The sequence below is a fragment of the Aspergillus terreus genome, genomic scaffold (genome assembly GCF_000149615.1).
Source record: "Aspergillus terreus NIH2624 scaffold_8 genomic scaffold, whole genome shotgun sequence".
Taxonomy (NCBI): Eukaryota; Fungi; Ascomycota; class Eurotiomycetes; order Eurotiales; family Aspergillaceae; genus Aspergillus; species Aspergillus terreus.
In genome coordinates, this window is record NT_165931.1 from 509,675 (window position 1) to 535,518 (window position 25,844).

Sequence of the window (25,844 nt, forward strand, 5' to 3'; positions counted from 1 at the left end):
CATAGCGCGAACTCTAGCAGATTGTTCCCCCCACTCGGATGCCATACTGCCTCACCCAATTCTTCTTCTTTCCACTCTTCTCGACTGTGTGCGTCCATTCCTGCAGGCTCTCCTGCATCGTGGTCGCACCCGCATCGTCCGCGTTACAGCGCACCCGGACTCGTAGCAAATCGCATCGTTCTTTCTTCTTGACCACCTCCTCCCACAGGGTCTCGCACTGGATCCGCCAGCGGGTGACGCGGCCGGCGGGATACACATCCCCGACCAGGGTCGCGACCTGGCCCACGAATCGACACCACCAGGCTTCCTGTGGGGTCAGGGTCCGCTGCAACTGATGCTGGTAGGCCAAGTCCGCGGGCGACAGATCGCCGGCCCAGCGCTCACAGAGCACCAAAGCGATAATGGCGCGCTCAGCATGCGACAGGCTCGTCGCTGACCCTAGTATGCCGGTCGTTGTGCAGTGCAACGCTGCCGCAGAACGGGTTTCGCGGGGTCCTCGAGAATGTGCGTATAACAAATTGGTAATGGCGGCCAGCAGTCGTGGAGAAAACGACTCCGGAGGAGTGTGCCCCGCGATCGGAGACGGCGAAGTCGGCAACGTAGAACTCAGTAGCTTGCAGAGGGCGTCCGCCGACGGCGGGGCGTAGGGTAATGTGGCTGCACCGAGCGGATCCTGGGCACGAATCTCGCGAGGTAGTCGGTCGAAGAGAAAGCCCTCACGCACGCCGCCGTGACAGAACTGGATGTGTGTGATGGCGGGCAACGCGTCCATGATGGCATCAATCAAAACAGCGACGGCGGGAATCTGCGAAGCGCGCCGTTTCGACACGCCGAAGATCTTCACGTCCGAGTCGGTCACTACATCCAGCACAGAGATTGTGTCGTGAAAGTCAGCCCGGCGGGCTTGGAACCCATTGATGATCGGGATGGGATAGGGGTCGATATGGGATTGCTGCATGAGCACGTAGCCCCAACCACGAAATCCACCGCCACAGAGGTAGAGGTCGAGCCGGCCCTTTCGTCTCGCCGTTTCGAACAGCGACTCGGGGATCCCGAGTTGCGGATACGCATCACGAAACCGCTGGGCGATTTCCTCGCGTAAGGCTCTCTCGGCCTTTTTCGTGCCCCCCTCCTGCTCCAGTCGTCTGGTCAGGGCGGCTGCGCCGTACGGGAAGCTGAATGATCCCTGAGGACTCGTTTGGATCACTCCATCCTCCTCGATAACCCACGTAAACTGCGTACTGCCACCGCCGAGGTCCATGGCTAGACCGGCGACGGATGACGCGCTGCTGGCGATGCCCAAAGCTCCAATGCGGCCTTCCTCCTCCTTGGACAGGAGAGTGACCTCCCAGCCGGTGCGAGCCTTGATGTAGGCACGGAACTCATCTGAATTCGGCGCCGTTCGAGTCGCCTCCGTGGCCAGCACGTAGATGTTGTCCGCAGGGACGCCAAAGTCTCCGCAGGTGACTTGAAACCGTACAAAGTGGTCCCCCACGCGGTTCATGACATCCTGCGGGATCGGACCCCGTGTTCCAGGGGAGTTTCCGGAGGAAAACTGGGCCTCGTAGAGAGAGATGCCGACGCGATCGTGAAAGATCGTAGGCAGGATGCGCGCGGTGGGCTGTGAGAGATCGGTAATGGAGAACCGAATCCCATTACTGCGTGGGATAAGTTAGTATTCTTGGTTGACAGAAGGAGACTCACCTGCCCATATCAATGATGGCGTACAGGAGAGGGGTGTCCATGGCCATGGTGGGTGTATGGAGAGAAGAGTATCAACCGTGGTTGTAGTTTGGGTAGAGATACTAGAAGCAACAAGGGTGCCTTACCCAATCGGGGCAACATGCGCACTACAGGCATTACAGCTACAAAATATGTATATGAACAAACTACAACGCTCTCATTAAACAGAGTCTCTGTCAATTATACTGCAGAAAATCACAGCGATATAAGTATTGTCCTTGGGAATCCATCCTCCCTATTTTACAGCTCCTCTCCAAATCAAGAACCAGCGCCCATCAACACCAGAATCGCAAACAAAATACCTAGCCGTCGCCTCAGGACATGTCATCCGCATCATGATGGTGCATGTTTTCATTATCCGACGCATGGAAGGCATCGCCAAAGGCCGAATTCTCCAGATCCGGAAGATCCAGCCCGTCATTCTGTTCCGTGTACGCCGCCAGCGCATCGCCCGCACTGTCCATGCCGGTGAAGTCGAAGTTGGCTCCATCGAGGGCCGAATCCCCAGCGCTACCGGTGTTTCCTGGGGTCAACCCTTGGAGACCGTTACCCGAGGTCGCGGTGGGCTTGTCCGCTTTCTTTTCTTCCGGCACCATCACCCAGTCTCCGGTCTCGCCGGCAGCCGTGCCAGGCTTCCCATCCCCAAGGTCCATTTCTACATCCAAGCCGCCCGCCTGTGCAGCGTCTGTCGTCGAGGCATGCGCCACGGGAGGAGCAGCTGGGGGTTGCCCGGCTTGTGCCTGGGCAGTAGGAACGGATTCGGTCGAGGGAAGGGTGCTGAACTGATCCAGCAGGTTGCTCTCGACTTGACCCATATCCACGTCGCCTCCAGTCGGTTCTTCCTTTCGTTCCGGTTCAATCTTTTCCAAGAGACCACCTTTTTGCACGCACGAGACCTTCGGCTCGGGTACGATCGGTTTCTGCCACGCCTGCTCGACCTCCTTTACCACATCGTCCACCTTGAACTTCGCCTTGGGGTCCGACACTGGACGGGGTTCCGTCTCATCCTCGTCCTCGGTGGGAACCACGATGCGACCCTCGAGACGCCAAACCTCCGTGCCCAACTCCTCAGGGTCGGCAGCCGCCTCGCGGAGTTTGAATTCCGCGTTCTTGAGGAGTGACGTGCGGTTGAACTTCTCCATGCGCCGGGCGTGACGTTTCTTCAGTTTCTCGATTTCCGCGGTCATGTCAGCGACCTTCTTGGCCACGCGATCGGCGAACTCCTCCGCCTTGGCGGGCTCCATCTTGGTGGCGGCGACAGGTTCCTCCTTGTGTTCGCCGGTAGTGGGCGCCGCGGGGGCATCGAAGAAGCCCGCCGTCAACGACTCCAACTCACCCTTACGGCCTAGCCCCAGCGAGACAGGTGTGATCTGACTGATGGCGTATGGCGACGCGAAGATTTCCTCCATCCACTCGTGGTGTTGTTGGTAGCGCATTTTGCTCACTTCGCGGGGCGTCAAGAGGTCCATCATGTCTCCTGCCGAGACGTCTTCATCTTCCAGAGCGAAGTCGGCAGTGGCGGCGTTCATGGCAGCGGACGATGCGCGGTGGCCGCGCGGGGCTTTGGCCGGTACCGCGGGAGCAGGGGCAGGCATGCCAGGCCCAGGAGGAGGGTAGAACGGCTGGCGCCCAGCCATAGGGTTTGGATACGGGCCGGGAACCTGTTGGAATCCCTGCGGAGCCATCTGAGGGGGGAAGTTGATGGTCGGCCAGTTGTTGCGGTCATGCAACATGAAGTCTTTGCGGGCTAATTGACCCTGACTCTGAAGAAAACGACGCTGGGCGAGAGTGGCTTGAACTTGGGGAAGAATCGGGATTCGGTTGGCGGGGATGTGATCAGTGGGGGGTGCTCGGGAGTAATGCACGATCCAGAGCGATGGGTCTGGCGGAGGCATGTTCGGGTTCGGCATTTTTCCAGGTAGGAGACGGTATCTTCGGCGACAATGGATGGCCATGGACTCATTGGGAGGGTGGTAACCGCTGCGGTGTAGGAACATTTCGACGGCCTGAAGGTCAGCGAGGTTTCGCAAAGTCGCGGTGGAAGACCTACATAACCACGAGCTTCGAAGGTGAAAGCTTGTTCGACATCGGCCCAGACATAGCCATCACTGGCGAAGTTGGTCCCGAGATGATTGAGGGGCTGCCAGGTGAGCATCACGGTTCCATCCTGGGGACCATCGAGAAAGGTCCAGTGCATGGGCTGAGCTTCGCGCACGATCTTCTGGGCGGACAGGAGATACTCGACGACGGTGTCGGTAGGCATCATATGCATAAGCGGGTAGCGATGACGGGAGACCAGGTGCATATGGGGGAGCTAAGAAAGACCGTCCGGTCAGTTTGATGCGATGCGACGGACGGAGGGATGGATTGAGATGGGGATGTATGTACCAATTGCCCGGGGACGCGGGCCGCTGGGTCGTCCATGATGGCGGGACGAAAGAGAGGAGGAGATTCAATATGCGCGATCAATTAGAAGCGAAGTCTGGGTCGAGAGGGAAGATGCATGGACGGAAGCCAGAGGATGGAGGGAACTGATGGTTCACTTGGACGGGAAACGCGACGCGGAAAGGATTTGGGTGCGGGTGGCGGGAGAGACTCATAGTGCAAGACACCTGATGAATCAGGCATGATTGTCGACACCTGAGGCCGTCCACTACTGGTTAATTGGCAGAGACCTTTCCCATGACTACCCATCCTCCTAAACCCTACGAACAATCTCACAATCTCTCACTTGACCACCCGTCTTTCACGAATCTCAAGGTGAATGGCACGACAACCTACAGGGTGTGAAAATACAGCGGGGAAGAATACGAACACGGACAAGCACAAGAAGTGGGAGGCAGCATTCACAGCCCGGATGAGGCAGGTTGTACCTGGTCTCTTCCTTGGAAATGTCGAGGCATCTCACAAACGGGATATGCTTCAAGGGAATCGAATCAACGCGATTGTCTCTCTTACCGATGCTCGGTGGGTGTGGTGGAACAGCACTACAAGAGAGGCAGGCATCCCAGCACATCGTCACAAATGGGTTCAGTGTGCAGATTCGTCGACGCAAGACCTCCTTGCTCATATGAACGATATCTGCGACTTTATTGACCAAATGGCATCCCCTGCTCTGTCGTCGTTGTCCTCCTTGCCCATCGAGCACAAACACGATACGGATGATGAGCCGTGTGGAGCACCCCCGGAGGCCATATTAATCCACTATGATCTTGGGATATCACGCTCGCCAGCGATTATTGTAGCCTATATCATGCGCAAACTCTGCATCACCCAAGCGGACGTGTTAAATTTTGTTCAATCAAAACAAAGAATCAAACCGAGCCCGAATTTCAGTCGTCAACTTCAAGTTTGGGAGGAGGTTGGGTATCAAGTATGGGAGGACGAAGACAAAACAGTCCCGAAAGCACCCTATAAGGCATATCTGGAGGATCGGGCTGCTCTCCTGGAGAAGAGAGGGCTCACCGGGAATGAGCCACTCGCGCCTCGAAATCTTTAATGGAGTATTCCGTAGTGATTTATATAGGGCCTCGCTCCTTTTAGGTCTCTGGATAACTGCCTCCATCTGTCAGGTTTCTCGCATCCCACGACCTCTACCTGGCCTTTCTGAGGTCGGACAGCATTTCCTTGATGAGCTCGTTTAATACATTGTCAAGAACAGCCTTCGTTGCGGTGCTTGTTCTATGTCGGAACTCATCCTCGACCACGTAAGTGTCATGCCAGATCTGTAAATCTCGTAGACAGATTGATTAACAACCCATCGAGATCATGCATATTATATGCTCCGCTTTCATCGTCCCGAATAGGTACTGGCGCCGGGGCATTTGGAAGACGGCTAGTGAAGCCGCGCGACAGCAACAAGCCGACAGTTCTTGCTGCTTTGATGGTCTCGATCGTCTCATTGCCCAGCCCTCCAGCTTCCTTGTTGAACGTGCTCCAGAATAAATCCTCCAATATAGTGTAATCGTCGTATATGATCCAACCAGTTTTGAGATGAATATTGCTTATTAGTCGTTGGTGGGAGTGAAGGTTCAGGCCAAATGGCGCAACCTCTGCTTCAGCCCAATCCACCACTCCAACTAGATTGCATGACGTTTCTTTCACCATGATATTGCAGGCACCAAAATCCTTATGTAGTAGGACCATGGGGAGAGACAAAACGGACGGTAAAGCGCTGATGGGTCTCTGGATCAAAGGGCGAAAACGGTCCGGCAGAGAAATGAGTAGTAACTCAAGGTCTCTCTTATGTTGATGATGTAGACTGTCGCTGTAGATTTGATCAACAACCTGAGGGGATTTCCACGAAAGCGCAAAGAACCTGGCATGTCGCGTAATCAGCATTTTGGCCGGGGACGCAGAGCACTAGACATACCTCGCGACGTCGATTATAAAATTCTGGCGCCATGAAGAAAACTCAACTGAATTTTTGGGGACTTGACTGTTATGAGCCAGGATAAAATCCAAGTAGCTAATTCCCGGTATTCTGCACATGACATAGATGTAGAGGGTTTCTTTGCCCTCCACATTTTCCACAACCTCTCCCCTAAAGGCGACCTGGGGAGCATAATCGCCATAAATAGTGCGAGCCAGATCTACCGTCTCCATGTCTAGCCGGTGAGGCTTGAGGTGAAACTGAGCGACAAATTCGTCATCTGGTCCAGCATAGACGGTATAGCTGCACACGCCCTGCACGGCTACCGGGACGACTTTACCACCAAGATGCTCTCTTGCAAAAGTGTCGCAGGCCGAGCGAGTCGCTGTAGTTCGCTCGAAGAAGTTGGCGATTTCTTCGTCAACAGAATAGGCCATGATGCATATGGGATTGCGGCGTTGGAAAAGATGCGTGTTTGGATAGTGCAGAGGTGCGGTCTGAGGACATGGAAACTGGAGAGTTGACCTTCGCTTTGATGTCCCTCTGAACAAAGGCCGCCCCTGCCTCTCCGTGTTAGACCGGTGCAACCTACCTAAACAACATTGACTGCACCCGTCTCTCAAGTAAACCTCTGTCAACCCAGATTACAACTACATAGGGCCCCGTGCTATAGTGTCTTCACACTTTTGGTGGCCTAGCAGATCCATCTTACAACTTCGTTCCTCCTCCCTCGACCATTGATCAGTGTCCTGCAATTCGTTTCCTTCTCCAATAAACGCAATAGAGCCTTGCGCCTTCCTCTTCCCGAATCCCCAAGATGCCGCTCAAAAGCCGCTCTTTCCCGCCCCTTTCCCTCCCAGAACACCGAAACCGACGATGTCCAGTTCACCAAACTGGATATATTTGGTCACCTGATGGTTCCCGGCCAGGACCCAAGCACCATTATCTCTTTGGATCTGTGGCGCTTGCGCGGAACTTTGCACAGGAAGGAATGGCAGTGATGGGATTGACTCCCGGAAACGTGTAGGGATTCGATGCGGCATGGCTGGAATATTTGGTACAGACTATCACTCAACAAGTTTTTGCTGGGTTGGGTACTTCTTCAAGCTTTTACTATTGGTAGTCAGCGTTAGCTATTAAGATTGCTTCAGAGGCGGAGGGTTCAATATCAGAGAGCATTACAATAAAAAGTGCCGACCTTGGTGCAAATTGCTGCCTATAGTGTATATTATCTGGCACTTCCCTTGGTGTGACGTCTTCCTTCCGTTCTTATGATGTCTTGTTGAACTATTAATCCTTCCGTCCTTCCTAATACTGTAAAGTCCGAAAGTTCCGCTACGGAAATCTCATACGTCGTTGTATCGCAGACTCTTTGAACCTCTTCCCAGCATCTACTTCATTCCCTGTGCCTGCCCATCGTTCGACAGTTCGATCCACGATCCCCTCTTTCTTGACCTCGTTCAAGCTCAATACTCCTCCTCTCGGTCTGCTTAGTGCCAACAAATCCGCCATCATGAAGCTCCTCCAGCAACTCGAGCGGGATTTGCTTGCATCCTCCAACGGGGAATCCTTTACTTATACCGCCACCGTCGATGAGTACAAGGAGCTCGACTTGTTCTTTCGAACTATACAAGCCCAAGTAAGTCCGACTTTGCCATATTTGTTTGCATGGTCTGATTGCGTGTAAAGGTACACCTTCATACCATCCTCCCACAAGCTTCATATCACAAGGCCAACATTTGTCCACAGCTCGGTTGTAAGGTGGTTAATGATATGGATATCCGAGATTTCGAACCGAGGAGATATCGACCTGTTTCAAGTAGCCCACGGCGCGGATGTTGATTTTACTCTCGAGTACCAGGGTGAAAAGATGTACGTTGACTACATTGAGACCTCTGACTGACTAGTACTAATCATTTTCATAGCGAGAAGACGCCCGATTTTTTTTTCATCCCTGACCGTCTACCTTTTCCTTCAGTTGCCCTTGAAGTTGGATACAGCGAGACATATGAACATCTGCTCCATTCCATGGACCTGCTGTTAGAAGGCAGCGGCGGACATGCCCGAGTAGTGATTCTGGTGAAGGTATTTCCAATACAAAGAGACCAGACAGAGATCGAGTCTGCATTTGTTGAGGTCCATGAGTACGATGCCTCATCTGGACGTCGGAAGAGGCGCGGAGGGCGGAAGATTAGTCCATTTCTATAGTCTCTATTGATTCCTCTGACGGTGGTTCTAGTCGCTTTATCCAACTCCGCAAAGCCATGCTCGACAGCATATCCAGCTCGCCTGGGACGATCTTCTGAGGGGCAATGACCATCTTTTACAGTCGGAGTCAGAAGCACCACCGCCCTTATCGTTTGATGTCCTTCGGAAATGTATTAAGATCGGTCTTGAGCTCCAGATCGCAAAGAAAAGGCTTCGAGAATAACAAGAGCCACGAGGACCAAACAAGGCTGTGATTCTGTCAAACCGCGAGTATAGCCATATATTACACCTTACATACCACTGAGGGTTACCCATTTTTGGTAGCGTAATAGTCGTTTTGGTTGACAGATTTTTTCTCTGTCTGGTCTTCTTGTATTGGAAACATTTTCACAGGATCAATACTCGGGTATGTCCGCCGCTGCCTACTAACAGCAGGTCCATGGAATGGAGCAGATGTTCATATGTCTCGGTGTAGAGAGAGTGTTCCCCGGAGAAGGAAACGAGTTGCAGGACACTGGGTCAAAGGTCCAGTAAGATGAATCTGCTAGGCCACCAAAAGTGTGAACACAAGTCGTGATCTGGGTTGACAGAGTGGACCGGGGAAGGGGCCGTGACCTGTCTTGGAGAGGAGAGAGGTTTATATATAGAGGTAGTATCTAGCTGGGGTGAAGGAAGGTACTCCGTAGTAACTGCACCCTTCTTTGTAGATGTGGTGAATGACGCTAGTCTACTTTCGGCATTGACATCATATTGCCGACCTGGGCATTCATCCATGGTATAGGTATGACGATGTATATTTCACTCTTTACAGATATGATTCTACTCACCCTCAGTCTGGATACCATAATAAATGGACAATGGGTGCATACCAGCCTCTCCAACCTCCTACGAGGTATACTCTACCTTACAGAAGGCTAAGCTTTCCCCGCCACCATTGCATTGCCCTTTCGGCAGATCTCCGATGATCGAGATCGAGCATTCAACTTTTCTCCTCCAGTTTCTTTTCCTTCGTCTTTCCCCCTGCAATGATTTCATTCTCTTGTTCCTTACTTCCCAACCGACTCTCCCCCTTCGGGCTGTGGCCCGCCATCCACCGTGGAAAAAAATAAAAGAACATGGCGCACCTGGTCCAAGCTAAAGCTGCAGATCGCCAATAGATCCGACGACCACTCGCCGACCCGACCTATAAAGGACCATCTTCCCCCTCTTGTCCCACTTGGGTTGCCTCGGTCGTCGCTTACAATCTCTGCGCTCTCTCTTGCGGTCGTGCGTCCATCATGAGGTTCTACAAAAAAGATTCAACTCCCAAGCGCCATAGTCAGCCCGATCCTCCACCATCATACGAGTCCCCCAAGCGTTCGCCTACCCCGGAAGATCCCGAGAAACAGCTGTCGGTCCCCGAGGAAGATACAATGGGAACCGCATTGCCCCAGATCCCTTCCACCACCATCACCATTGATCCAGCGGTGGAACGTCGCGTACTCCGGAAGTTGGACCTGCGAGTGCCCACCCTGTTGGGCTTCCTATGTAGGCTTCGATGCTGGTGCTTCTGGGCAGAATTTATCTCTAACGACACAGACAGATCTTCTGGCTATCGTCGATCGATCCAACATCGGGTGCGTCTTGCGCCCGTCCCCCGCTGTACCCCAGGCGTCCCCACTGACGCTTCCCCAGAAATGCGAAAATCGCCGGAATGGAAGAGGACTTGAACCTCTCCAGTGACCAGTATGCGTGGCTTCTGACCATTTTCTATATCCCATACGCCGTGTGCGAATTCCTCGCGTTGATGTGGAAGATTGTCCCATTCCACCGCTGGGCGGCGTTGACGGTTCTGGCCTGGTAAGTCTTTTCGCACGACCGAGCCCTCGAGGGACCTCTATCTCATGCATCGCAGGGGCATCTTCGCCACCTGTCAGGCCGCAGCCCAGAATTGGTCCGGTATGATGGCTCTGCGATTCCTTCTCGGTCTGGCGGAAACCGCCTACGGCCCCGGAGCCATCTATGCCTTGTCGTTCTTCTACCGCCGTCACGAGCTCGGTCTACGTTGCGGACTGTTCGTCTCCGCCGCGCCTCTCGCCAATACCTTCGCCGGTGCGCTTGCCTATGGGATCACGTCGGGCCATTCTAAGCTGGCCAATTGGCGTCTCCTCTTCCTTGTCGAGGGTGCACCATCCTTGATCGCCGCTGTCCTGGCATGGTTCTATCTGCCGGACCATCCCTCCACTGCTCGCTTCCTGACCGATGAGGAGAAGGAAGTGGCACGCGCAAGAGCCCTCCGTCAGAGCGGCGAGCACGTCGTTGTACACAATATTGACTGGAAAGATGTGGGCCGCACGCTACTAGATGCCAAAGCATGGATCACGGCTGTACGATCTGACCCATTTCCCTGGTTCCTGTTCCTCATGATCGCTGACGGTGTCACTCCAGTTGATGTACTTCAGCTGCAACGTGAGCTTCTCGTCGCTCTCCGCCTTTCTCCCCACCATCCTGAATGAAATGGGCTTCAGCGCCATCAACGCTCAAGGGCTGACGGCTCCGCCCTACTTTGCCGCATTGCTCACTACGTTGTTCACCACCTGGCTTGCCGACCGGATTCAACAACGAGGTTTAGTGATCTTCTTCCTGTCCATCCTGGGATGCGTCGGCTATGTTCTGCTGGCCACCTGCATGTCGGTTGGCGTACGTTACCTCGGTGTCTTCTTTGCAGCTGCAGGAGTCTTTCCATGCATCGCGAACATTCTCCCCTGGGTGCTGAGTACGTTTTCTTTCCTTGACCAGTTAATGCGCATCGCTAACCAACTAGTAGATAACCAAGGATCCGAGACTCGTCGTGGTATGGGTATTGTCATCCTCAACGTCGTCGGACAGTGCGGTCCCTTCCTGGGATCCAACATTTACCCCTCAAGCGACGGACCGCGCTACATCCTTGGGCAATCCGTATGTGCCGCCTTTATGGCGTTCAACGCGCTTCTGGCGATCACGCTGCGGGGAATCCTGATGTGGCAGAACCGACGCCTCGATAAGAAGCACGGGCCCCGTGTCGACAAGGGAGACGAGGGCGAGTTGGCTGAGGAGAATTACGGGTCGAACTTCCGATATGTGCTATAGACGGGGAAATGATTAGGGAGGGCTTATGATGTTAAGATATGACGAACGATTCATGTTACCAAAGATATGTAATGAGATGTATACATCAGTTGGACCGGGGGTCACGATCCCCGGTCATTTCTACATTTAATTAATATTAATTTCACGTGAGATTGCTGAATAGGACGATCTATGATCGTGCTCTGCCATGTATATCAGGAGCCGATGCTGAGATCACCCGCTGCCATCCGCATGACAGCCGCGATCAAATGATTCTACAATCCAACAAAACACTTTCCCCTTCATCGTCTCCCTCACCCCTTTGTTCTTCCGCTGTTCATATTGCCTTGAGTGATGTCTTCCTGCCGATATATAAAGTCACTACTCTTTGTCATTCTACTAGAGATACCTGCGGTTACTTAATACCTTTGTTCCCTATTTATAGGACCCTTTATTGCTGCTATAACAGAACTAATAGTCCTCCTTCAAACAGAGCAGAGGCAGAACTTGTTGATTATTTATGACAGAACACTCTGCGAGAGGTTTTTGTTTCTTCTTCTGAGCTGAATAGGCTGGTACATGGTGATCGCCTACCTCCCGGATAAGCCAGAATCGCCCCAACGCCATCGCAACCATGTGCTTTGTCGAGTTCGACGACGAAAAACCCTGCATACGAGTGACCGAGTTCCGTCCTCAACCGCTGCGCATCTCCATCCCAGGACCGCCTCGTCGCCGGCGCAGCAGCAACAGCAGCAGCAGCTCCAGTTCCGGTTCCAGTTCCAGCTCAAGCTCCAGCGCCAGCAGCACCACCAGCAACAGCCACAGTACAACCATCGTCCATCCTCCCAGACGACTACGACGACGCTTCTCCGACCACTACTGCTACCGCGACCCCCTTCCTTGTCCGCCGCCCGAGCGGTCCTACACCACCATCACTCGCACGCGCACCCGCCAGCGCGAGGAGTTCGTCCCCATTCGGACGTCCCGGCCACGGAGATGGAAATGGGTCGATATCTGGGAGCGCGACGACCCTGCGCGCTACGTCGAGTATGTGGAGCCCGATGAGTGGTCTCCACCAAGGCGAATCGTCGAGGAGGTGGAGTATATCTCCCGTCGGTAGTTGCGCCGAGGAGGCATGGCCCGTGGTTTGGACGGGGACGGCGTCAGGGTTAATGATATGTCTTTTGTGGAGAAATTCCGGTATGATGATATACGAGTTTTGTTCGTTGTGCAATGTCCTGTTTTGGTGTCTCCCAGGTTGATCTGTGATGACATTATTTGCGGTCGCACCCGTGGTCCGTCGCAAAGCTACCATCTCCAACTGTTCGACCCGGAGAGTCGGATCGGGTGTCGTCCATGGAACGAGGCCATCATCTGCCTATTCTTCCATTGTATGCTTGAGACAATGACTTCAACCATCCGCGTCTCCCGCATGACGTCAGGAAAGATGGTCGCCATGATGCCATTGAAGTATGCTGGGATTTCCTGGGTTTGAAGATTCGCATTACAAAGTTATAAGTTCTATATTCTATGACTGTCGAACATCACAAGTGTCTATTGCAATTTCCTGTATCCTATGGGTAGCTGTATCCCAGTCTGTTTGTTCCAAACTGTCTCGTGGAAGGAGCATTCGTCCTAGACCATTGTATATATATCACCACTTTGTGAACATCAACACTCGATTGATCTACAACATCTCAAATTCGAATCGCAATGATGTATGCACCCGCCATCACCACGAAAACCAAGCTAATCGCAGCAGGAATCGCAATCTATCCATCCGCAAAAACCCCGTCCCGGGGCGCCGCCGGTTCAGCATCGCCACGCTCCGCGGCCTGCAACAGCCCGGTCTGAGCAAGAAGATGAATCGTCTGGTGAAGTCCGAGAACTCGGTGATCAGCGCGCACGAGAAAGCCGGTCGCGAGCGTGTGTCCGTCGCCTCGCAGTTGTCCGAATGGGGCGAGTCGACGGAGGACGACGCCGTCTCTGACATTTCCGACAAGCTGGGCGTTCTGATGGCCGAGATGGGCGAGCAGGAGGATGTCTTCGCCCAGAACCTCGAGGACTACCGCACCCTGCTCAAGCATATCCGCGACACTGAGAGCTCCGTCCAGCCCTCGCGCGACTACCGCTCCAAGGTCGCCGACGATATCCAGAAGCAGAAGCTTAAGGATCCCAATAGTACGAAGTTGGAGACCTTGGAGCAGGAGCTTGTTCGCGCTGAGGCACAGAACTTGGTGGCTGAGGCTCAGTTGACTAATATGGTGAGTTTGTCTGTTTATGATCTGTGAAGATGGTGATGCTGACTGTAGATAGACCCGGCAAAAGTTGAAGGAGGCGTACGATGTCCATATGGCAGCTGTGATTGAGCGCGGAGAGAAGCAGATCTTACTGGCTCGTCATGCTCGTCGTCTGCTCAACTGCCTCGATGACACTCCCCGTTGCTCCAGGCGATGCGAGAAAGGAGTACGACCGTGCCTATGAAGCCAAGCAAGTGATTGAGGAGGCCGAGAAGGATCTCCTGGCCTGGCAGCCGACCATCGCTCCTATCCAGACATCTGCAGGTGAGGTCCCGGCCAACACCTTGCTCCCTGCGCCTGCTCGCGAGGCCAGACAAGAGCGGACCACAGGCGCAGTTGCACCGGATGAGGACTTTGCCTCTTCCAACGAGTCCGTTCGAGACCTCCGCGGCTCCGTCTCGGATAGCCAGGAGTACCAGTCTGTCGGCGAACCGACTAGAGAGTATGGCGGGCTCGCTGGCACAGCTCCTCCGGCGACCAATGGATACACCCCCCGCACCACTGACCGATTCCACAAAGTGGTTCCAGACGAGCAGCGATATGTGGGCGGGCGTGTCAGAGATACAACCAGAGCGGCCGTTGTCCCTGATTCTATGGAATACAATGCTCCGGTTGCCGAGAGCAGAGAGCCGGTTGGCACTGATATGGGTCCTACCAAGGGCATTGATGAATCAATTACTGGAGCATCAAAGGGCGTCAATGGACCTGTTACAGATGCCGACGACCTGTACGGAGCTACTTCTGGCGCGGCTGGCCCTATGGAAGGGGCTACTACAGAGGAACGAGACTTCACTGGAGGAATGGGCAGCGCGGGCATTGAGTCTCAGAGCATCAGTGGAGCTGAAGCCGGCGCAACAGGCATCAACACCGCCATGCCCGAGACCCAAGGCTATGGTCAGTCGACTGTCGGCACCATGACCGACGGAGTCCCAGAAACCAGTGGAATGAAACAATCTGCTGGATATGAATCTGATGACTGGGACAAATCGTCCACTGGAGACCGCGGCATTGGTAATGATACCAACGGGCCCATGGGCGAGAGTCGAGACCTGGATGGATCGAGCAAGAGTACTGAGATGAACGGAAGAGGGCAGACCCGGAACTTGGAGGAGTCTGTGTCGCAGTTCACAAATGACACCGACGGCTCCATCACGACTCGAACCGTACGCGAGACCGTGGTGACGAGAAATCCAAGTGGACTGGTTGATGGAGCACAAGACACGCGGGAGAAGCTGCAGACCCAGCCTCATATGCTGGGAGGATTCGGATTGCAGACGATCGGGGTGCCTTATTAGTAATTTGGATGTATTGAATGTATTGTATGTGTTTTAGTGTTAGGGCGTGGAATAAGTAGAAGATGATCAAAAAGTCATAATACTACCTGAGTGATGATGGGGAGAGAAGAAAGTAGAAGATGAGTAAGCGCACGTGATCTAGGCGCAAGCAGGTGACGCGGAGAGCAACAACGAGGAGCTCCTCAAGCGTCACTCCGCCATCATCCATCTCGTCCTCCTCTCCTCTTCCTCTCCTCCTTCTTCCGCCTGTACATTAGTCGTCTCCTCCATTTCCTCTTCTTCCCTCAGCTCGCACCACCACCGTCCTCCATCATGGATAAATTGGTCGCCCAATACACCCGTTCGCCTCATCAGAATGAGTTCTATTCCGAGCAAGAACAGCGTGACCTCACAGAGAGCCTCCCTCCGCTTTCTCTGAAATTCAACCTCCCTCCCATTGACAACGTAAGGATGACCTTCTCTCGGAGCTCGTTCGGGCTAGAACAGTTTGGACGCGATCATGTCATGGGCTACATCATGCACCTCCAGACTTGGGCAGCATCATCTCTCCGAAGCATCAAAGACATCCGCTAACCTGAATGCTTGCTCTCACCTAGTCCAGAGCTTTCCTCCGCGCTATGACCGATGACCACTCGAACCCCAGCTGCCCCATCAAGCTCGCTCACGGAACAACGACGTTGGCCTTCCGTTTCCAGGGCGGAATTGTACGCTTGCTTCTGTCCATCTATCCTCGTCTCAGCTCGTCTAACAAGGTATCTCCATAGATCGTCGCAACCGATTCCCGAGCCACCGCCGGAAACTGGATCGCCAGTCAGACAGTGAAGAAGGTCATCCCCGTGTCACGGCTGAGCCGCGGTGAGGATAAGCCGACAGATGCCCCCACGCCGGGTCTGTTGGGAACCATGGCTGGAGGTGCTGCGGTATGTGATCCATCCGACGTTTATAAGCTCGTCGTCGCCGTACTGATGTTTCTAGGATTGCCAATATTGGCTGAGATATCTGAGCCAGCAGTGCACACTCCACGGTAAGCCGCAGCCCTTCCTTTCGAAGGGTCCAATTGCTAACAACACACAGAGATCCGCCATAAGCGCCGCATCACTGTTGCTGCTGCCTCGAAGATCCTTGCCAACCTGACGTACGCCTACAAGGGATATGGACTCAGCATGGGTACAATGTTAGCAGGAGTATGTTGCGTCATTCTCCAACTCTCCGTGAACGCACTAACACCTCACCTCTTTAGATGACCCCCCAGGAAGGCCCTGCGCTCTACTACATCGACTCCGACGGAACACGACTCCCCGGCAACCTCTTCTGCGTTGGATCCGGTCAGACCTTCGCCTATGGTGTGCTGGACGCCAACTACCGGTACGACCTGACGGAAGAGGAGGCCCTCGAGCTCGGTCGGCGGAGTATTCTGGCCGCCATGCACCGTGATGCGTACTCCGGTGGTTTCATCAACCTGTACCATGTCAAGGAAGAGGGCTGGGTGCACCACGGCTTCAACGATATGAACCCGATCTTTTGGAAGACGAAGCTGGAGAAGGGCGAGTTCTCGAATGTCACGTCGGAGCTGTAAGAGGGTTCAATGGGCTGCGGTTCAGCTGCTGCATGGTGAATATGATACGTTTGTTTCCTTAGGCATAAGATATTAACTTTCTGGGTTGACTTCGTTCTTGATGTTAGTAGACATGTACTAAGTACGGGGGACAATCGAAGATTCTAATTCGGAATTCAAGCTACACGTATCCGGGTGATGAAGAACAGGAATAAATAAAATATGCTAGACACGGACAATTATATCCCAAAGATAAATACATCCCCCAAACTCAAGAAAGGCTCAAATGCTCCCCATCTATACAATATAACATATCACTCCCCTTGACTTTTGGTTCAGAAATAGGATCATATCACCATCCACCACGTCTACGCATTACCCACCCGGAATTTCATCCTGATACCCATCGCCGCCAGCTCCACATCCAGATACCGCAGCACACCGGGGACAGCGACAACAGTGACATTATCACCGCCCACATACCGGCGGCCATCGCCGTCCTCCCAGATGACAGCCCGGGAGTCGTCGAAGACAGCCTCACGGGCACAGCGACGACAGCGCACAATACCCGACGAGCCGCCCGCCTGCGTCTGGGCCGGCGCAGACGCCTTAGCAGCCACAGCGGCCGCATTGCGGGCCTTGCTCGAGCCGACGGAGGAGACAGCGACTTGGGTGGAGAGGAAGGAGCCGCAGTCGCGGCAGATCCAGGCGCGCTGGGTGTCGGAGCAGTTCATCAGACGGTCCTGGAGGATGAAGGCGGCGCCGTGGGCGATGAGCGAGTCGCGCTCCATCTCTCCGACACGGATACCACCGCCCTTGGCACGGCCCTTGACGGGCTGGCCGGTCAGCGAGTTGACGGGACCCGTCGTGCGCACCTGGAACTTGTCGTTGACCATGTGACGCAGACGCTGGTAGTGCACGACGCCGATGAAGATGTCCGCTGCGAACTCCTTGCCCGTGATCCCGCTGTATAGCGGCTCGTTGCCGTAGTAGTTGTATCCGGCTTTGCGGAGCTGCTCGCCGAAGTAGTCGGTCGCGGTGTTTTCTTCCGAGAACTGGAAGGGCGTCGAGTCTTGCGGGTGCCCGTGCAGCGCGCCGGCTTTGCCGGCCATGGATTCGATCATCTGCGCAATCGTCATACCTGTTGGTTTTGGTTAGTTGGATGGGACCCAGGGAGAGAGGAGGGGAGCACTGACGGGAGGGGAAAGCGTGAGGGTTGATGATGAGGTCGGGCTGGATGCCGCTCTCGGAGAAGGGCATGTCGACCGCGGGCCACAGCTGCGAGCACACACCCTTCTGACCGTGACGCGACGAGAACTTGTCACCGATGACGGGCTTACGGGGCACACGGTACTTGACGCTGATCGACTGGCAGGGCTCGACACCGGTTTCGGCGCCCATGACGCGGATGCTGTCGATGTAGCCCTCCTCGGCGTCCTTGTACTTGATGAAGTGGGTGATGCCGTCGACGTTGACGTAGGAGTCAGTGGCGGCGTCGTAGCGCACGGTGTGCCAGGCGGCGACGAGACTGCCCTCGCGCACGCGGGCGCCAATGTGCGGAAGACCGTCTTCGTCCAGGGAGTTACGCCATTCGGCCTTGATCTCGCCGCCCGGGGCGAAACCGAAGAGCTTTGTGATCTCACGGCGAGAGCGGCCCCTCCGGGAATCCTTGTCGTCCAGGGAGTGAATCTTCGTCTTGTAAATCGTACCGTGTCCGAATCCACGCTCGTGCGAGGACTTGTTAATAATCATAGCGTCGTCCATGTCGTAACCCGTGTAGGAGATAATCGCCACCACGGCATTGGTGCCGTTGGGGAAGTTGTCCAGTCCGTAGGCGTTGTACAGAGGTGGCCGCACAATCGGCGTCTGACCCGTCTGCAGTCGGTAGAGCTTGTTGTCTGTGCGGTAGTCGATGGCCGTGCCCGGCGTTCCCATCGTTTGTTTGCTCATCTGGCATTGGTACATGTTACGCGGAGACTGGTTATAGTCGGAGAAAGGCGTCATGTTGGCAACAATGGAAAGGATGTTGGTAGGGGTGAACTCAATGTGTGTTGAGACGCCCGGAATAAGATCTTCCGGTAGGCAGGCGATCTCCAGGAAGGGCTGTTCGAACGGGCCGACGTAGTCGAGCTTGTCGAGGAGCAGGTACTTCACAGGCCGGAACATACGAGCGGCCTGAGAGAAGATGTAGATGCCGGGGTACTGACCGCCGTTGGAGTTGGGAACGTATCCAATCTCGAGCTCCTTGGGCACGTTGTGCATCTCCATCACCTTCCAGTATCTCAGTGTGTCCGCGACAACGCGAGCCTGTTTCGGCGAGCAATAGCCGACAATTCTGCCGTCGATCTGGACAGGGACACTCTCGTCGAGGGAAACGGAGGACTCGGAGCGCACGCCAAGCTGGACCAGCAGTTTGGGGAGGTGGGACACATCGATGTCGCTAGTCGAGATCAAGCATTTGTGCGCAAGATGGTTCAGCAGACCACAGGGCGCTCCATCAGGAGTGTGGACGGGGCAAAGGAAACCCCAACTCTCGGGTAGCAGCTTACGCACAGTGGTCGTCTTCAGCTGCGCGAAGAAGCTACCTCTGTGGATCATTCGGAAATGACTGATGAACCGGTAGAAGTTGATCTTCTCCGCCATAACGGTGTAACCGGATGCCTGTTGCAGATCCAGACCTGTGGGACTGACGAGGTTTCCGGTGGACAGGAAGTATTCCAGCGCACTACCCAGGTTCTCATTGCTGCGCTTCACAATCTTGCTCAGGAAATCCCTCTCGAATGCCGGGTCCGTGAACTTGGCACCGTTGTTGCGGTTGCTCCAGTCTCTGAGAATCGGTCCGAAAGACCGAACCCACTCCTCCAATCGCTCTTTAAGGATCATTCCATAGAGGAATCCTCCGAGCAGGATTTCTTGGTTGGACACAGCATCCGGGTTATCGGGGGCACAGTCGCCAGCGACAAGAGCGTACAGCTTGCGGATCATAAACATGATCATCTTGAACTTGTCGTAATCCTGAGTCTCCGTCACGTTCTGGTTGCCCAGGTGAGGCAACACAACCTTGCGCAGGAACTCGGTACCGGCGTCTTCATTGGACATGTCGGACGGGACACCAAGAACGGGCTTGAACTTTTCTCCCAGGTACGCCCGGCAACTGGAGCGGGTGTGCACGTTGTATCCTTTGTATGTGCGCAGCAGAAGTTCAACGCGGTCGGTCACGAAAGTGTTGTTAATTCCCTCGGAAGAAGCGTTGCCAACTAGACCCTCGAAAATTTCACGGTCGTTGGTCTCCACCAGAGCCTTGAGGATCATCATAACCGGAATGAGATACTCGTTCTTTCTCCAAGAAAACCGGAAGGTAACATTTCCGTCGCTGAGGTAATGAAGAACGTTCGTCTGCGAGGTCTGGTCGGGTCGCACGGATCGGATCTGAATACCGTATTTCGTGTAGGTATGGCCACGCTTGACAAAGGAACCACGGATGATGGCCATGGGAAAGTTTCTCTTTCCCACAACCAGCATTCGGATGAGCTTTTCGTTTCCGTTGACAATGAAATAACCACCCAATTCCTCCGATTCTTCCTTGTGCTGGACGAGCTCTTCGGGGGTGGCCTTTTCGAGATGGCACCGGTTGGTCTGAGCAATTTCTACGTTAGTTTAATCTGAAGCATGCAATCCACTCGAGCAATGCAGCATGGGACAGTTTACTCACCCGAAGCATGATAGGCACCTGTCCCAGCTCGCGAACGCTTTCCACCCAGTCGCCGTTGTTGACCTGGTACTCGAGCCGAGCGCGCAGCTTTCCACGGTAAGTCGCATGGCGCTCTCTGCACTCGGACGGATAGATATTACGGTTGCGAGTGGTGAACTTGTTTGACGGGGGAATGGCGGGGCGGTCGAGGAAAACTTCGCGGATCCGGACGTTCAAGCGGTTGCGCTTGGGAGGTCGTCGTCCCTCTGCCTGCCGGGCTTTCTTCTGTTCGGGGGTCTCTGGCTCGCCATCGATGAAGGTCTTGGTACCGATATCCTTCAAGGCAGCATCCAAGACCTTGCTGCCGTCGAACAGCGCATTGAAAGAATCGACGTGCGGCTTGATTGCATCGGCGAGAGACGGATATGCGGTGCGGTCCTTGGGTGGATGTCTGAATAGCCGCTCCCGTCTGAGGACGTCGTAATCGACGGACCAATTGGTGTCCGTCCGTGCGAGAGCCATGATTTGCAGGATTTGCTATCCAGAGAGCGAGGCTCGCAGGGTGTGCTGAGACTTGAAAGAGCAAAATTGAAGCCGCTCGTCGGGGAAATTTTTCGAGGTGGACCCGGCGGACAGATATCATCACGTGTTGATAGTTATGGTGGTATCTTAGTCAGCCAAGTCAGGCACTAAGGCATCAATTTTATATCTCTTGAGGATGATGATTACGAAGGCCACATTCTATACTTATGCCACCAAACAAAGAAAGCTTGAAGTCTATCGAAAGTATCTAAAACACAAACCCAGTCATGCTTTGCTGCGATTCCAGGTCCCACGCTCTACTGATCAGATACTCGACCTTGGCCACATCGGTGAAGCCTCCATAAGTAGCGAGCGATCGTGTCTTTCGTTCAAGTTCAGACCTGTAGTTGTGTCCTGTCAGCCCACTCTCCCCTCTCATATAGAATACCTGGACGACTTACTTGGTCAGTGGCATTTCGGGGTCTCCCTTGCAGAATACCACCGACTCCGTCAACTTACGGCCGTCCTTGCACGTCACAATCACGGTGCCCTGCCAGCTCTCAGGAAACTTGGAGTCAATTTCAGCATCATATTCCATCATCACTCGGCTCTGGAAGTCACGCAGGGAGGCATCTTCCAAGTCCGCTCCCGTAAAGTCCGTAATCATAGCCTGTTTTTTCTTGGCGGCGATTGCGAGCACGAATCCCATCGAGAACTTGCTTTGGTGCACAGTCTCTCCCTTTCCACTCAACCCCAGGACATTCAGTGCAGCCTGGTAGGTACGGGTCACCACGGAATCAATGTCCTCAAACTGGACCTGGTGTTTCTCCATGAGGCTCAACAGAGCATCGACGCTCGGGTGAGTGTGTCGACATGACGCATGCCATTTGAAACTGGAACCCAGCACAGCCCAGTCCGAACCCAAGTCCTTGTCTATCGTCTCGGAATCGGTCTTTCCTGGGACCAAGGCCACTCCCATTCCTTTGGATCCTTCCAGGACGTCGCGGGGACCAAGGAGGCCATCGCGAGCGGTGTAAGCGGCGAAAATGCCGTCAAAACACGCCTTGGCTGTGTGCACCTGTTTCGAATGGGTGGCGTCTAGAAGGAACTGCCAGAGACCTGCTGCCTGCGTACCAGCCGTTCCAATGGCGGCCAGGGTCTGTTCCGCATCCAGGTGCAAGAGCCGAGCCACAGCGGCTGCAACGCCGAGCACTCCCCCGGTAGCTGTGGAGTGGAATCTCTGGTTGATGTGATGTTATTATGGGCTCTTTTGTAAGGATAGACCAGTGCTTACCTCGTAATGGCTCTTGCCCATGTATTGTCCGGCACGGCAGCCCACCTCATATCCCACTACGCAGGCCGTAATGAACTCTATGCCGTTTGCGCCGATCTCCTGCGCAACGGCAAGTACCGCTGGAAAGATGACCGTAGCCTATATTTCGATCACCTGTCAGCCGAAGGCTGAGATACACAGTCCAAGGACGTACCGGGTGCATGATGCTCCGGTTATGAAGATCGTCTTGCTCAACCACATGGGATGCAGCGGCATTCACCAAACTAGCAAATGCAGGGCTGGTTGTGAACCCTAAAGAGCCATCCACGAACTCGCTCTTCCCGGTAGTCGGTCCCATTTGAGAGGCGAACCGGGCAATCGCAACAACCGCGGGATGGCTTCGTCCTGCGATACAGCATCCCAGCCAGTCAAGGAACAGGTCTTTCGTGCGCTGGACAGCGGCTGATGGGATCTGCTGATACTGGAGCTCCGCAGCCCATTGGGCTAAGCGCTCGGTTCGTGTCTTAGTTTGGGTCATTATTCTGCTTGTAGGACGTGTTCGTTGTAAGTGGTGGATTGGGTCTTATAGAAGGGGGCATATGAGAAAACAGTGGAGATATAAATGGAGCACCACGCGTTGACAAGCACCCGAACAGACCATTTTCTGTGAGCTGCGCTTCCTGATTTGATACTGTAAAGCCGATATGGGCCTCGGGGAGGAGGATGCCGAGGAAGATATCGCCTTTATGGTCAACCATTGATGCCCCACCCCCACCGCGGAACCGTCCATGGGGCTTGCGGGGTCCAGCAGCTTTTCTACTCCGGAGTACAATATCCAGTGTATCCATTCGATTTCAATGCTCAATCAACTGTCAGTTTTGCTATTCCGAGTCTCTAGTACCTATGGAAGCTGCTCCCTACACTGGTTGTCAAGGACTGGTCACTGACCGACGAAGACGTCGAAAACACAAAAGCCATTACAATTAGGCGCTCGAAGTGTTGTGTCTACGCTGTCTAAGTACATACAAAGCGTCTATCATCGGTCGTGATGTTGTTTCTTCACCGAAATCCCGTGGAAAAAGGGCCAACCCAATGTCCCCCAGAAGTCCGTGGCATAGACGTGGAGAAGCAGATTGTCTAGGGCGTCCCGCTGCGTGAGAGGAATGCGACCCCATCCAATGCTCATCTGATGGCCGGACGCTGGCGGTCCAGGAAGACTGCCCATAGACAGCCACAATCTTCGTCACCGCGGTAATGGTCTTCGGCCGCTGCCAGGTGGTATTTAATTCACAGACCTGCTGTAAAACACATTTGAACGACATTCGACCATGAAAATCGATTCGAAAATCCTCGCAGGCCATCGCATCTCCGTCCAGAAGGTCTTCATAGGGCAGGACCTGCACCCGGGGGTAATGGTCGGCGGTTCAGGCCGCCTTGGGATCAAAGGGAAAGCCGATCTCTTGACAGTACTCCTCGAGGGTGGAGACGACCGCAGCGCAGGTTGAGCGAGAAAGGTCCCAGCGCGACAAGGGCACGCCGACAAGGCAACTATAGTATCGACCACCTCCGTCGTTAAGGAGATCGACTACATGCACAGCATGTATGCAATTGTCTATGGCCTGGAGCATTTCGTTTCCCAGATTTCCTCTTGCCGGATATAGTCGAGACCGTTGCTTGTGGCGTATTCGTCCCTGCGCCCCTCTGCCGGAAGAATTGCTTGGAACGCCGGCTCGAAAATTATGATTGCACGTTTCCCTCGTGCGAACCCGAGACGAACGCATGTCCTGTTAACCAGATATGGTTTCGGGACTCTTGCATTGAGTCTGTTGTCACGACCTTCAGAGAGTCAGCAAATTCCATACCTCCGGCCTGTACTACCTTGAACGAAGACTCTTGATGCGAATTGTATAAGCGCCTGTTGTCTAATATTGACCGAAGTGCTCACCACACTACCGAAAAGTGCCGAGGCATCTAGTGGTACGTACGGCGTAATACTGTGGCCTCAGTCCGCCAAACATGCTCTCCGGGATTGCAGGAAACGAAAGGGGCATCTGCGATGTGAACTCATTGAAAGAGGTTTGTCGGAGTGTAGCCACTCAGCAGATGGTTCAAGGAATCACCCCCGAGCGCCTTGCAATGAGACATGGTCCCAGCTTCCTTTTACAACCTGCTTCTAAACCCTGTTGAGTGTTGCCCTAGGGGAACAGGGCTCATCATGTGAAACGGCCACTAGGAAGAGACGCGTTCGAGTGAAGGCGACATTTGCCCTCCGTTTGTCGCTGCCAAAACCAAGATCCACATTCCTTCCGGCCCTAGACACTACTCTCTAGGATCACCACATCAGCTTCCCTATCTGGATACTGTCAATTGTCTCGATGCTGACGTTTCTCTGCAAATCTCGGCCGACCCCTTGGCCATCTCAAGAAGGGCACACACGTAGCGCACGCGCTGATCGGCGTACGGGACAATAACCGCGATGGATAGGTTGGTAGTTGCTTCGTCATTAACAAGAGACTTAAGCAAATTTATCGCAACTGCCACGCTTTCGCCGTTAGAGCGGGAATATATCAAGAGGTTGGCGTTTGTGGTGCCATCGCCATGGAGGGCGAGTGTATTCCCGTTGAGAGACTTGATAGGCCGGCTAGTGCGAACTTCTTGGGAATAACAAGTCCGGATATGCTGGGATCATCCTTCATCGACTCTCTGGAGGCCTCGGCTGCCTCCCTAACTATAGGCTCCTTGTATCTGTTAGCATCGTCACCTCAACCATTGTCCGGAAAGACGGCTTACATATGCTTGTGCATATATATATCTGTCGAATTCTGTCCGAGAGACATAAATAACGTCATACTCAAGAAAACTTTCTGTTCACTTTAGAAGAGGAAATGTAATGTACCAGAGACACGAGAGGCCCGTTAGCGTGGCCACCATGCCCGTATCTGCACTCTAGTCTGACGTGGCAGGCACCGTCGGATACCGTTCCCATACGACCCACTTGACCATATCGGCTGTCAGGACCTTGAGTAATTGCTGACAGGGCGGTCCTTTGACCGGGCGCTCCCGGCATGAGCGACATGATCTCTTTCTGGATCATGGAGAGGAGAGTGCGTAGATTGGGCTGCCGCGCAACAGGTACTTAAGGGCTTCCTCGTCAGTAGACGTCTCTGGGATAGCGTGGATGCTCAAGAGCAGGTATTCGACGGGTCAAGCGATGACATGGTTCGTCTTCGACGAGTGCGATAAGGGCATAGACAAAGGCCTGGAGACAACCGCCGTGGAGAGTCTGGCTAGAAACGGTATGGCAGCAGCGGAACTAGAACGACAGAGAGAAAGATAGAGGTATAGAGCGGTGTGAGATCTATCCGATGCAAGCTGGGAAGTAGGTACAAGGACAGAAGATAAAGAGTTAAGGAGGAGAGGGAGGAGAAAGAAGGAGGAGGTATAGGAACTAACTTTTATACAGGAGGAACCAAGATGAACAGGGAAAATGTTCCTTCACTGGTTTGTAGATAATGAACAGAGTGCTTGTATCGATCCAAACGGATTTCACCTATAATGAATGACAGAAGATAGTCACTCTGGTCTGCTTCCCAATTACCATTTCCACGCTGGGTCAGTTTAATTAACATTTGTACCCTATTAATTTTATATTGAACCATTTGGTAACATTCCTAGTATGTCAATTCACCGCATATACATACTGTAGGAGCACACCGGTTGGCGCTATGGATAGAGGAGGTCTGTCAAGAGGACTGCCATACGTACCGCTTGATCAACCAACTAATCCATTATGTTACA

The 25,844-nt window shown here is 53.9% G+C and overlaps 10 protein-coding genes across 10 annotated transcripts; 5 read left to right on the forward strand and 5 right to left on the reverse strand.

Moving 5' to 3' along the window:
- Positions 1-13: 13 nt before the first annotated feature.
- Positions 14-1,751, reverse strand: ATEG_05819 (retrograde regulation protein 2; the record flags this gene model as incomplete). The annotated part of the gene is made up of 2 exons (XM_001214997.1): positions 14-1,658; positions 1,705-1,751. 2 exons carry the CDS (start codon positions 1,749-1,751, stop codon positions 14-16), a joined length of 1,692 nt encoding a protein of 563 aa, XP_001214997.1.
- A 306-nt stretch (positions 1,752-2,057) lies between these two features.
- ATEG_05820 (uncharacterized protein) lies at positions 2,058-4,167 on the reverse strand (the record flags this gene model as incomplete). Its single annotated transcript, XM_001214998.1, has 3 exons — positions 2,058-3,749; positions 3,794-4,057; positions 4,132-4,167. 3 exons carry the CDS (start codon positions 4,165-4,167, stop codon positions 2,058-2,060), a joined length of 1,992 nt encoding a protein of 663 aa, XP_001214998.1.
- Positions 4,168-5,457: 1,290 nt separating this feature from the next.
- ATEG_05821 (uncharacterized protein) lies at positions 5,458-6,552 on the reverse strand (the record flags this gene model as incomplete). The annotated part of the gene is made up of 2 exons (XM_001214999.1): positions 5,458-6,061; positions 6,116-6,552. The coding sequence occupies 2 exons, from the start codon at positions 6,550-6,552 to the stop codon at positions 5,458-5,460; spliced, it is 1,041 nt and encodes a 346-aa protein (XP_001214999.1).
- A 1,076-nt stretch (positions 6,553-7,628) lies between these two features.
- ATEG_05822 (uncharacterized protein) lies at positions 7,629-8,323 on the forward strand (the record flags this gene model as incomplete). Its single annotated transcript, XM_001215000.1, has 3 exons — positions 7,629-7,754; positions 7,902-7,987; positions 8,041-8,323. 3 exons carry the CDS (start codon positions 7,629-7,631, stop codon positions 8,321-8,323), a joined length of 495 nt encoding a protein of 164 aa, XP_001215000.1.
- A 1,277-nt stretch (positions 8,324-9,600) lies between these two features.
- On the forward strand, positions 9,601-11,431 carry ATEG_05823 (putative MFS transporter; the record flags this gene model as incomplete). The annotated part of the gene is made up of 6 exons (XM_001215001.1): positions 9,601-9,850; positions 9,906-9,939; positions 9,998-10,162; positions 10,218-10,689; positions 10,751-11,078; positions 11,130-11,431. 6 exons carry the CDS (start codon positions 9,601-9,603, stop codon positions 11,429-11,431), a joined length of 1,551 nt encoding a protein of 516 aa, XP_001215001.1.
- A 613-nt stretch (positions 11,432-12,044) lies between these two features.
- ATEG_05824 (uncharacterized protein) lies at positions 12,045-12,530 on the forward strand (the record flags this gene model as incomplete). Its single annotated transcript, XM_001215002.1, has 1 exon — positions 12,045-12,530. The coding sequence occupies one exon, from the start codon at positions 12,045-12,047 to the stop codon at positions 12,528-12,530; it is 486 nt and encodes a 161-aa protein (XP_001215002.1).
- A 593-nt stretch (positions 12,531-13,123) lies between these two features.
- On the forward strand, positions 13,124-15,005 carry ATEG_05825 (sphingolipid long chain base-responsive protein PIL1; the record flags this gene model as incomplete). The annotated part of the gene is made up of 4 exons (XM_001215003.1): positions 13,124-13,128; positions 13,173-13,674; positions 13,727-13,749; positions 13,796-15,005. 4 exons carry the CDS (start codon positions 13,124-13,126, stop codon positions 15,003-15,005), a joined length of 1,740 nt encoding a protein of 579 aa, XP_001215003.1.
- Positions 15,006-15,317: 312 nt separating this feature from the next.
- pre2 (proteasome core particle subunit beta 5) lies at positions 15,318-16,581 on the forward strand (the record flags this gene model as incomplete). The annotated part of the gene is made up of 6 exons (XM_001215004.1): positions 15,318-15,449; positions 15,602-15,709; positions 15,770-15,925; positions 15,981-16,029; positions 16,080-16,189; positions 16,246-16,581. 6 exons carry the CDS (start codon positions 15,318-15,320, stop codon positions 16,579-16,581), a joined length of 891 nt encoding a protein of 296 aa, XP_001215004.1.
- A 347-nt stretch (positions 16,582-16,928) lies between these two features.
- Positions 16,929-20,773, reverse strand: ATEG_05827 (DNA-directed RNA polymerase I core subunit RPA135; the record flags this gene model as incomplete). Its single annotated transcript, XM_001215005.1, has 3 exons — positions 16,929-17,701; positions 17,853-20,196; positions 20,273-20,773. 3 exons carry the CDS (start codon positions 20,771-20,773, stop codon positions 16,929-16,931), a joined length of 3,618 nt encoding a protein of 1,205 aa, XP_001215005.1.
- A 268-nt stretch (positions 20,774-21,041) lies between these two features.
- On the reverse strand, positions 21,042-22,584 carry ATEG_05828 (MmgE/PrpD family protein; the record flags this gene model as incomplete). Its single annotated transcript, XM_001215006.1, has 4 exons — positions 21,042-21,174; positions 21,235-22,013; positions 22,068-22,205; positions 22,261-22,584. 4 exons carry the CDS (start codon positions 22,582-22,584, stop codon positions 21,042-21,044), a joined length of 1,374 nt encoding a protein of 457 aa, XP_001215006.1.
- Positions 22,585-25,844: the final 3,260 nt, after the last annotated feature.